The 12,300-nt window shown below is 34.4% G+C and overlaps 2 protein-coding genes across 2 annotated transcripts in view; one reads left to right on the top strand and one right to left on the bottom strand.

The window, feature by feature from the left end:
- Positions 1–1,324: 1,324 nt before the first annotated feature.
- Positions 1,325–2,525, bottom strand: LOTGIDRAFT_153896 (hypothetical protein; the record flags this gene model as incomplete). The annotated part of the gene is made up of 2 exons (XM_009059892.1): positions 1,325–1,503; positions 2,354–2,525. 2 exons carry the CDS (start codon positions 2,523–2,525, stop codon positions 1,325–1,327), a joined length of 351 nt encoding a protein of 116 aa, XP_009058140.1.
- Positions 2,526–6,762: 4,237 nt separating this feature from the next.
- Positions 6,763–12,300, top strand: part of LOTGIDRAFT_153895 (hypothetical protein) — a gene marked incomplete at both ends in the record, with an annotated part of 38,449 nt that continues 32,911 nt past the window's right edge. Inside the window, 4 exons of the mRNA XM_009059891.1 lie at positions 6,763–6,802; positions 9,292–9,382; positions 9,912–9,961; positions 10,310–10,395. Coding sequence (XP_009058139.1) covers positions 6,763–6,802; positions 9,292–9,382; positions 9,912–9,961; positions 10,310–10,395 — 267 coding nt within the window. The remainder of the gene's footprint in view (positions 6,803–9,291; positions 9,383–9,911; positions 9,962–10,309; positions 10,396–12,300) is intronic.

Here is a 12,300-nt window from a genome sequence, read left to right as displayed (position 1 = left end):
CTACATACTACAGTCAAACACAGTCATTATCTGTATACCAAACGCTATCAATATCTGTATCATTACTGACCATTCATACATCAGTCAAACACTGTCAATATCTGCATCATTACTGACCTCTACTACATATTACAGTCAAACACTATAATATCTTTATCATTACTGACCTCTACTACATACTACAGTCAAGCAGAATCAATATCAGTATCTTTACCTCTACTACATACATTCAAAAACTACCAATATCTTTATTATTACTGAAGTAGGTATCATACTGAAGTCAAACACTATCAATATCAGTATCTTTACTGACCTTTACTACATACAGTCAAACCGTACCAATATCTTTATTATAACCGATCTAGGTTACATACTACAGTCAAACACTACCAATATCTGTATCAATACTGACCTGGGAACATACTACAGTCAAACCTATCAATATCTGTATTATAACTGATGCCACTTTTCATTAAATTTCAAATACTTACTCGCTTTAATTGATAAACTACCTCTTGTGAAAAGTTCATTAGATGCTACCAATGTTTCGTCAAAATGTTGTTTTGGATTTAGGGTTTCATTATGCGGTTCGGATCATTAGTACTGGAGTTAAATATTTATACTACATACTACAGTCAGACACTATCAATATCTGTATTATTATTTAACTCTTCTACATACTACAATCAAACACTAAAGAAAAGGCATTTGTTGGATGCTTACGCTTCACTTTATATTGATTGGTACGGTACCAAATACAGTTTTAGGTATGTTATCGAGATTTATGTAATCGAGATTTATCTGGCGGGAACATTTAGTTATATTTATACAAATTCGGAAATGAAGATATATTACCGACATAATAATAAGATAGCTTGCCAGGCAGCTTTGATTTTAAATAAAAATATTTGGCAGTACAGTGACAATTACCGGTGTGAAATATTAAAATTTCAGTCTTACACTTATTTTACACTTTTGTGTAATACTACCCAAGTACATATCCGGCCGGTTTGATTTAAAAACTAGAACATGTAATTAAGCGGATATCATTTATAGCAATTAAACCAAATAATACAAACAGGTAAAAAGAATGCTCGTGTTAACGTATTCAATCGAGGGCTGTTGTGCACAAACATGTACTCGACAATAGCAAAATAAATCTATGATTCGGTATTAAATGGGTATGTCCACACTACATCACATCGTCTAAATTCGGCTAATAGATTGTCCAATGAAAATTTCTGATATCTCTAATTTGGCCAATGAGTTTGATCCGTTTTTTAAAACTAAATCTAATGTATTAATAAAATTGAAGCTAACTTTGCTAACAGACTGGTCGACCAACTGTTCTGGGGCGAACTTTATTCTCATCACAGCAGAGATCAAAGACGAAATCGTAGAGTTTATCACCACAACAAGCCGGTCTCATCCCCTGTCTTCTATGTAATATACCATCACAACAAATATGTGATCTAGGAAAGTATACTTCTCCGCCACAAACACCTGTAAAATAAATAAAAGTATTGATAAGCTGTTAAAAAGAAAGGAGAATAGAAGTTAAAATTTTAAGGGTTAATATTTCTCTTTGAGCTAATGAAATTTGTTTATATCCGGGTGCTTTTTGCACCTGATACTTAAAGGGACAGATGCGCTATTTTGGTAGGTTGAATCGAGTCTTGAATTTATGTAAATAGTCTTCAGAAGTACTAGAAATGTAAGAAAAACGCATAATTCCTACAAAAAAACTTCAAACTATGAATTTTACTCACTATTTCTAGATATGTTTTTCTATCTATCACAAAGTATCATAAAATAACGAGTCGTCATTTTAACATTCAAACGCAGATAATTCTGGACACACGTGGATTTGAAGGCTCAAATTTTGACGGATCTATAGGCCTATCTTCTGGCGAGTTCTATCAGGTTCACTGACATGATGACCACAAAAACTGCTATTATAACAAACAAAATCTACTTAAGTCTGCATTTAGCATTTCTCTGTCATCAAGTTGGATATATCTAAAGTTTCAGGTATTTCAGACAGACTAATCAAACTGCTTAAAATCTTTGCTCTGATTTCCCTACCTAAATAACTGATTACGATATTCACAGTTGTTCGAATGACTAAGGTATATTTCTATGTGGACTGCGCACAGCTGACCAGAGGGTACGAAATTAATCGAAATACAATGAACAGTGTGCGCTGTGGCGGCGCTATCCGGGGTACATAGGGAGGGATGGGTAGGCATTGAGTCTCTCTGCCCCCTAACCCTAAATGTACCCCAGTTTCGGGTGGCTGGCGCCGCCATTGGGTGTCGAGTACTGATTCTGAAAATAAAAACTATGTACGAACCTGCTACTTTCTTTCTTATAGTTTTAATCTTGTCACCTCGTGGATCATGGTGAATATGTGGTTTATGGTGATCACCAAAATCACCATGATGATCAGATTTAGGTTGTGCAAATGGTGATCCTAATATGTGGTCATCCCATTCACCATTGACATATACAAGATAAACAATCATTAGACATAGAACATAAGAAGAGCTGTACTTGAACATAATTCCACCTTTTACCGTTGACACTGCTAGAAAGTTTTAGATGAAATTTGTTACCTGGTGTACCCAAACCTCACTACAGTAAACATATCTTCACCGTACCAGGCTTTGTAATTCACTTTCACTTGAAGAATTTTCTCAAATTCGATCAAATAAAGCCTTAGATCAGTGGTCTTCAAGGTGATTGCATTGCTGAAAACAGTATTATTGTTATGAAATAAGAGCATACGAAAGTGTATAGTTAATATGGTAAAAATGAGAAAGATGATATTTAATAATTAAGGTATCAAGTCCAGGCTAATCAATACAAGCAGCTCTGTTTTTATTTTGAAGATTCCCGCACAGAGCCTTTATCGGATAGGACTTGTCCCTCTGTTTAATTACTTTTTATCCATCATATTGTTCACAGTCTTGGGATCTGATCTGTAGAGATCCCCTAAAGAAGAGAGAGGTGGATTTCTTTGACATAGTGAAGATGATTTCCGCACAAGGTTTGTTAGGAAACTTCACACGGATGAGATACAAATAACAACAAGCTTTGGCTGTTGTCCATAGTTAAAATATTTTGGTTGGTGACACTGTGTTGTTCAAATATATTGATCTGCTAAGCTCTGTGTCTAAGGAAGAAAAGAAAACGTTTGTACCGGGTTGGGCTACTAGTCTTATCGATCCGAATGCCATACAACATAGTTTTCATGTGATGCAATCTTCTAATAAGTCACTGCAGTTTAAGTTGGAAAAGCCTATTGCACTTGCTTTGAACAGTAAGTTGAAACTGTTTACATACAAATTGCACAAATACAGTCACGCAAAATATTACAAAATGTAATCTCGTATGTTCCAAATTTTTCTTTTAACTCTCTGGGCCTTTAATTCTTCAAATATTCTGAGTATAAAATCTGAACCCCAGAACCAATTCATTCCCGGCGACTGAGATGACTACAGTGGCGGATTTTGGACTTGTTGGGCCGTAGGTAAACGAACGGTAGAGGGCCTAATGTCTCATTTTAGGGAGGGGGCGTGGTGTGATTACAAGTTTATGGCAGGATGTTTTTTTTCATGAACAGATCAATAAGCTCATCAGCATCAATCGTATGCACGATATCGGCATTCATCACCATTAGGCTCAAAGTCAATTTAGTTGATTCCCACACATCACGCTCCTAATAGGACAATTTTCCATGGGCCTGTGGAAAATGATTAACTGTTTGATAATTTTTACTGTTACAAAATTTGTCATGGGCCGAATTCTCCATGGGCCGAAAGACAGCTTCTGGCTGACTTGTCCCTTTAATGACACTTTTAGCTATCAGACGAAAGTTGTGACCATAGTCCAGACGAGTTCTACAAATACTGTGCAATTTTCTTGATCTCAAATATATGCAGTACATTTCGTTGGTCAACTAAACATTTATCTTGTGTAACAACTTCGATTTCTAGGCTAATCCTTGCTGCATCAGACTATTTTGTAGGTTAGTCGTTTGACTGGTTGGGGATTTAACCAACTCTACCATTTGAACACATTGCAACGAGACCGCCCACTTTTCACTGTATCTGGTTTACCTTCGAAGTCGAAATGAGACTAAAAAGGACCTTTTTTCAATAAGCTTTTAATTATATCAAGTAACCTAATTTCGTGCGTACTTAATTTCCTGCATCTCCGGAAATGATAACTAATTTATATGTGAGACCTCGCGTGACCTCTGCATGTTTTGATAAACATCGGTTATCTCTACGTCAACCTGCAGAATTTTTCTTATCATTTGAAAGCAATGTCAAATTTATTCTTTATTTCTAAGAGGAACAAAATGGCGGAGTTCAGTTTCCTTAAGTTTCCTTATAATCCCCAGTAATCGGAATTCCAAGTGTCGTCTGATAGAATACATTCCAGTGAATAAAGTTAAGTGACAAACTAGCGGATTCAATGTAAGCTAAGCAAAAAAATTCTATGGAACACAATGTGGGTCATATTCTAATGTTATTTCAATGAATTTTAGCAATGAATTAGCCTACTGTTACATTTTACCTATCTTATTTTTTTTCTTCAAATCAATGTTCATTGAATGAATTGTCATTAGTTATTATAATGACTTGATTTTAAAGATAAATACTAAGAAATGATAATTACACAACTTGGTATCCATACCATGTGTTTTTCTAGATCAAACATTGTACACTAAAATAGGTGACGTATATTGCAGCCGTTGTCGAGTTGGTTAGGTCTACTCATGAAATATTGGTCAAAGTGAGGGATTCATAAGGAAAATTGAAACAAACCAATTTTAATCATCTTATAGAATATTTGACTCGACCGAAACATCCGTCTCTATTCCAGTTTCTGATTTGAACAGAAAATATAGGCCCTGTTAAATGGAAATATTCCGCATCTCCGTATGTGCAGGGGTTTTAAACCTATTTAGATAGGCCCACCTCGCATATCCAAAATTAAGATACATTTGGAAAGATGAATGTTTTTGTAATCCATCATAACATCAGTTTCTCCCTACACCATCTATGTCACATCTCCGGCTCCATCAAGGTTTTTTTTTAAACATAACTGATCTCTCATGGCCGGTTAAAACTGCGTGCGTAGCCAAAATCTCGAGGGTCACAGACTCACGTGATACTAATAAAACGAAAGTCACGGTAATGCCCAACATTTTTTTATCGTCATTATAATGGTAATTTGATTTTGTGTTAGTAAAAACGCATCTCTGGGAGGTGTTGAAAATCCCCATTAAACAGGCCATTTTTCTTCTGACTACTCCAGCCGACAACTGTCAAAGTATCCTTCACAGGCTGGAATAGAGGCTTCGGACTAACCACTGACGCACTAAAGTAAAAATGTAAAATTATGATCAGAAGTCAGGTAGGTAAGCCAAAGTTGAAAAAATTTCGCTATTATTGAAATTAAAACTTCTTCTGTCTTTTATATTCTCTGTCCTCTGTCCTTTAGTGCATATTTTGTGTGAGAGATACAGATTGTGCTATGAAGATATTAGCCAACTGTTAGATTGTAAATATTTATACAGTCAAGTAACCTAATTTCGTGGAAACCTATTATTCGTGGATTTCCAGAAAGGATTAATAATTTACATGAGCGACCTTGCGCGACCTCCGCATTAGTTTGTTTTTATAAACATGGGTTTTCTGTACAATATCAGCTAGTAGAATGAATCCAGTAGTTTCAAGCAAGGTAAAGTGTAATAATGTATACTTTGACAAATACAAAATGGCGGATTTCACTTATTACCAAACGTCACCATTTTTTATCGGCCGAATTTCCTTATAATCCCAAGCGGTAATCGGAATTCCAACTGTCGTCTGCTAGAATATATTCCAACGAATGAAGTCACGTGATCAACTAGCCGATTCCGTGTCAGCAGAAAATTTCTATGAAACACAAAGTGGGCCATATTCTTATGTTGTTTCAGTGACTTTTAGCAATAAATCACGCTACGTATCTTATTTTGTCAGTCGCTATTTTATTTTTAAATCGTGGTTCTTTGAAGGAATTGTCACGAGTTATAATGAATTGATATTAAAGATAAATACTAAGAGAAGTTAATTATACCACCTGGTATCCATACAACGTGTTTTTCTAGACTTATTTATAGATCAAACATTGTACACGAAAATAGGTGACGCATTCTGCCGCCGTTGCCTTGTTGGTTGCTCATGAAATATGGGTCAAAGTGAAGGATTCATAAAGAAAATCGAAATAAACCAATTTTAATCATTTTGTAAAATATCTGAGGAAACATCTAAGACATAAATTTTTTTTTTCGTTTTCTTAACTTTGACGAAATTCGGTGTTGAATCCTTATATCCACGAAAATAGGTTACATCACTGTAATATTAGATCGGGTTTCCATACGGTGGGTTCGTTTTGCCGCATTGCCCAACTTTCCGCATCGTGCCCAACTACACAAAAACGACATGTTAAACGAAACTAAAGGTTTCTGATAAAATCCGAATTGGCCATTTTGTACATAAAAAAAAATATTTTAATCTGTGGCCCTCCATCTTTTTTTTTATTATGTATAATTTGGACCTGTTAGGGAAATCGAAACTATAGTTTTATGGTAAAATCTGGAATAAAATAAATAAATACCAAGTACAAACGATCAGAACCGTAATACAAAATACATAAATCCATAAAACGAAACTGCGTGCCAATAACGCCACCCTCGTGCTAGAAAAAATGGCAACTGAAATGTCTGAAAGTGAAAATCTTCTGAATAGTAAATCAGAATTTTAAAATTCTCGTATTCGATGTGCTCTATTATTCGGCAGGGCTCAACCCCCACTGGTTCCAGATAAGTCCCAGAATGTCCTGGTGGACAAGGTAGAAGCTGGGTTGATTGGCTACACACTACTAACTACAAAAATCGACGAACCTGCGATTGTTTCGAAAAAAAAAAAATTAGATTGTGGACCACAGCCTATACGCCCATCACGGCATGCGGATGGTAAATATTCAAGATTTTAGGGCAAGGGAAATAACTCTGCTTCTAACGGTCGAAAATAGCTCGAATTCGAGCTTGATCTTCGTTTTTTGAATATGTATACACATACCGAATTTCTTTTGATTCCATCAAAAAATCTAGTTTTTAGAGTGTTTACAAGCAAATGTAGGGCAATGCGGCAAAACGAACCAACCGGTTTCCATATTATATGTTTTAATGTAGACAATTCGGATTAACAAAATGACCTTGACCTATGCTCTATTGAAGGAAAGATAACTCGGATTTATTATGGAGTGCTGGAAATGAAAATACAATGATAAAATGACAACCCAGCAAAATTAAAGATGAAAACTTACAAATTGATGCAGCATCAGCATAGCAAAACTGCTAGCAGTGCTAAAGGTGTCTGTTTCTGTGACATTTTTTTTATATGCTTATGCTTGAGATTAAAATTGGTTTGCTTCGATTTTCTTTATGAATCCCCCTCCTTGGCCCATATTTCATGAGTAAGCAACTCGACAACGGTGGCATTGACAACGGTGGCAAAATGCATCACATATTTTCATGTAAAATGTTTGATCTGTGAATAAGTCGAGAAAAACATGTTGTATGCATACCCAGTGGCCTATAATTAAGTTTTCTTAGATTTATGTTTAACAATATTTCATTATAACAATTGACAATTCCTTCAAAGATAAATGATTAAAGAAAAAAAAAAATTTGACTGACAGAATTAAATATGTAATTACAGTGGTGTAACCTATTTTCTTGGATATAAGGATTCAACACCGAACTTCGTCAAAGTTAAAAAAACGAAAAAAAAATTTTATGTCTTAGATATCTCCTCAGATATTCTACAAAATAATCAAAATTGGTTTATTTCGATTTTCTTTATGAATCCTTCACTTTGACCCATATTTCATGAGCAACCAACTCGGCAACGGCGGCAGAATGCGTCACCTATTTTCGTGTACAATGTTTGATCTATAAATAAGTCTAGAAAAACACGTTGTATGGATACCGGGTGGTATAATTAACTTCTATTAGTATTTATCTTAAATATTAATTCATTATAACTAGTGACAATTCCTTCAAAGAACCATGATTTAAAAAAAAAATAGCGACTGACAAAATAAGATACATAGCGTGATTTATTGCTAAAAGTCACTGAAACAACATAAAAATATGGTCCACTTTGTGTTCCATAGAAATTTTCTACTGACACGGAATCCGCTAGTTGATCATGTGATTTCATTCATTGGACTACATTCTAGCAGACGACAGTTGGAATTCCGATAAGCGCTTGGGATTATAAGGAAATTCGGCTGATAAAAAATGGTGACGTTTGGTAATAAGTGAAATCCGCCATTTTGTATTTGTCAAAGTATACATTAATACATTTTACTTTGCTTGAAAATACTGGATTCATTCTACTAGATGATATTGTACAGAAAACCCATGTTTATTAAAACAAACTAATGCGGAGGTCGCGCAAGGTCGCTCATGTAAATTATTAATCATTTCCGGAAATCCACGAATAATAGGTTTCCACGAAATTAGGTTACTTGACTGTAATAAGACAAGTAAGACGCAAGAGTGATTCATTGCTAAAAGTCATTGAAACAACATAAGGATATGACTCACATTGTGTTCAATAGAATTTTTCTGTTGACACGGAATCCGCTAGTTTGTCAAGTGACGTCGTTCGCTGGACTACATTCTAGCAGATGCCACTTTGAATTCCGATTACAGCTTGGGATTATAAGGAAATTCGGCTGATAAAAAATTGTGATATTTGGTAATAACTGAAATCCGCCATTTTGTATTTGTCAAGGCATGCATTAATACATTTTACCTTGCTTGAAAGTATTGGATTCATTCTGCTAGTTGACATTGTACAGATAACCCATGTTTATCAAAACAAGCAAATGTGGAGGTAACGCGAGGTCGCACATGTAAATTATTAATCATTTTCAGAGATGCACGAAAAATAGGTTAGCACGACTTAAAATTCTTCCTGATAAGGTGTAAAAAAATAGTTGACAGTTTTTGAGATTTTCATCAATCCAAAGACAATTAAGACGCTAAATAAGTACTAATTAAGTTGATATTTTAATTCATATAAAAATAACTTTTAAAATGTGATTCTGTTTCTGTAAACATTGGAGCCGGACCCTGTCCTACAGGTCAGACATTGAGCCATTTAATAGGCCTACCCAAACTCACTACACTGACTTTGTTCATTTATTTTTTTATCTTTGTAGATGCTCAAGAATTATTGTTAAGTAGTAAAGATTTTCCAGACATCAGTCTTGGTGATGTTGTTGAGATTTATCATCCAGTAGGAGATTATAGGTACCAGTACTGTAATATTATCTTAGCCATTTCAACAATATTTATTAGAATTGTTGTGCCTCTGTGTCTTGAGACATACCCACTAACCTTGCCACCTTAGCCTATAGCTTAACTAAAAGAGTTTTATGAAGAAGGGTAAAGCCTACCCCTTCATTGTATTGTGGTGGTTGGTGAGGCACAAGGACAGTTTTGAATATCTAGTCAAATGTGATGCCAAATTTGGCATTTAATGAAAATTCTCAAAAATCATCGATCCAAATATGTATCAAATCAACTCCCTAAAAGTACTGATAACTAATCCATTTATCTCGTCCGAGTAACTGGTAGGGCCAGATTTGTCAGGCTAGCACCCCTCCACGATGAAATGAACTATAAATTGGACAGATTTGGATTAGGCAAGAGTTAGGCTAAGTCTCATGTAATCAAGCTAAAATTCTTAATAAAGAAATGGTAAAACCACGTTTCTGGCTGAAACAAGATATACATATATGTTTGTACTTGACCATGGTTCATGATTAATTAATTTCAGTCGTTTATTGTTACAAGTTAAACAGTTTAAAGATGATACATCACAGAAAGGTAAACAGTAAAACCAATGATTGTTCATCATTATTATCAAGCTGAAAAATTTATGTCATTCAGCCTGATATAGATTAGAGTTGGAAGAGTGCAATTAGTTTATGTTTACCTGTTAATTGTAACAATAACTATTTCAGCATGTTTTTGAAATTTAAGAGCTGAAAAATAAGTGCTTCTATATCATTTGACAAGACAAATGACCTAACCAAGTTATAAGCTCAAAATCAGTAAGTGTTAAAAACAATGTATTTAATTTAGTTTGTCAGTAGGTGTATTTCTATTAATAGTTATATCTAGGTTATGAAGCTAGACAATATTTTTTTAATAGTTTGATATTGTTCATTGTAGAAACTGTGAGTGTTGAACAATCTATTGCTGCAGCATTCCATTTAAGAAATTATAATGATGTGATAGTTAATAAAATCAATAAAGAGGTAAGACTATTCCATGTAGAAATCACCTCTATATAAAAGATAAGAATTAATACATTTACAGCAACTTTAATTTTTTTTTTTTTTTTTTTTTTTTTCGAAATTTACACACCTTCCTGAGCTTAGACTGCAGCAACCATTCAACTTCTCTAGACCTTCTGTAGTGGCAACGTGTTCCTTAAATATATATTGGAACATTTTTGCAAAACCGGAATTGCCACAGTTCAACATGTGCAAAAAGTTGAAAATCGGCTCTAGAAGGCGCATTTTTGCATCGATTTTCTTCGGGTTTACATTTTTACAATCTACCTGTAATTTCTGACCTGATAGCAATTGAAAAATTATGAAATTCTAAAATTCGTCGCTCACTTTTTTCGATCAAATTTTTCAATTTTTTTGCAACTTTTTTGTTTTTGCATTGATTGATCTGAAATTTAATATGCAAAGGGGTATCACTAAAGTAAATAATATGTAGTTGTCAAATATTTAACTTTACTTTCGGTTTTAAACGGGGAATCAATTAAAAGTACAATCCACTTCCGGTCGAATAACTTCCGATGTAATTGAAATAGGTCAACGAAATTTATGCTGATTGTAAGTAAATGCTATTACAAAAAACGAAGAAAAAAAAATCCAGACCAGAAGTGATACTTTGGCCGCCATATTGAATAAACACACTTTTGTAAAACTCAAAATGGGGCCTCAGGGTAAATGTTGATATGCTCAAATTTGATGTGAATGTATTCCGCAATCGATTGCGCAAAAAACATTGGGAGCCGGATTTTGAATTTCGCTTTTGCTTTTTTGCAACTTCCGGTTGAAATTTGTTCATGCTTTAAACGATCACACCATGTGACCTTGACCTTTGATGACCTTGACCTTCATAGGGTCAAAGGTGATTGACCTTGGCTATTATTTGATACTTAGACCTTTGACCACCGACATGTACATCCGGTTTTATAACTATCCGTAAAAAGCCAAATTCGCAACTTTGGACTGCTCTAGCACGTGACCTAATTAACCTAGAGGGTTAATTTTTTTGGTTTCCTAATGTGCTTCTCATGCACTTTACATAGATATAAAACAATTGCTTTTTTTAAAGCAAAATTGAAATTAGTGATTTTTTCAAATTTGAGTTTTATTTTACCATATTTGTGTCTTTTTGATCTTGGTGTATGTATATCTTATGACCTATTTTATGTAGAACCTTGATATTTGGAATACAACTAGACACTTTGAATATGAATTCACCTATGACAAAAAAATTGGGGTGGGCGTGGCACATACGGATTGAAATACTAATTGTTTACATTTTGGGGTAGGGGCATAACTCGCATAGGATACGTTTGTTAAAAAAGGGACTTTGCACACAATTACCTCATCCTTTTGGCCAGTTTGTGTTAACAGCTCAGTTGTTTCAGCTTTATAGTTCCAAAAAAGGAACGGGTTTTAACATTTGGATATTTTCATTTTTCGATTTTGACCTTTGTTGACATTTGTTGACCTATATCTTTTGACCTGAATAATGTAGAAGCTTGAAATTTAAAACACAACATAACATTTGGAATATCAATTACCCTATGCAAAAAAAATTAAGGTGGGCGTGGCACATCTGGGTTATATTACTCATTATTGACATTTTTGGCCAGGAGCATAACTCGCAAAGTATACGAATGTTCAAAATGGAACTTTGCATACAATTATCTCATGTTTTGAGCCACTTTGTCTTAGAAGTTCGGTTGTTTCCGCTTCATAGTTCAAAAAAAGGAACAGGTTTTGGAAATTCAAAATTTTCAATTTTTGACCTTGACCTTTGTTGACCTTGACCTTTGTAGGATCAAACGTCATTGGCATTGGCTATCTATTTATACTTTTATATTTGCTGTCCTATGTCAACTTCCAGTTTAT

Source organism: Lottia gigantea (assembly GCF_000327385.1).
Source record: "Lottia gigantea unplaced genomic scaffold LOTGIsca_4, whole genome shotgun sequence".
Classification (NCBI taxonomy): domain Eukaryota; kingdom Metazoa; phylum Mollusca; class Gastropoda; family Lottiidae; genus Lottia; species Lottia gigantea.
The sequence above is the reverse complement of the archived record's forward strand: the minus strand, read 5'-3'. Positions and strand labels throughout refer to the sequence as shown.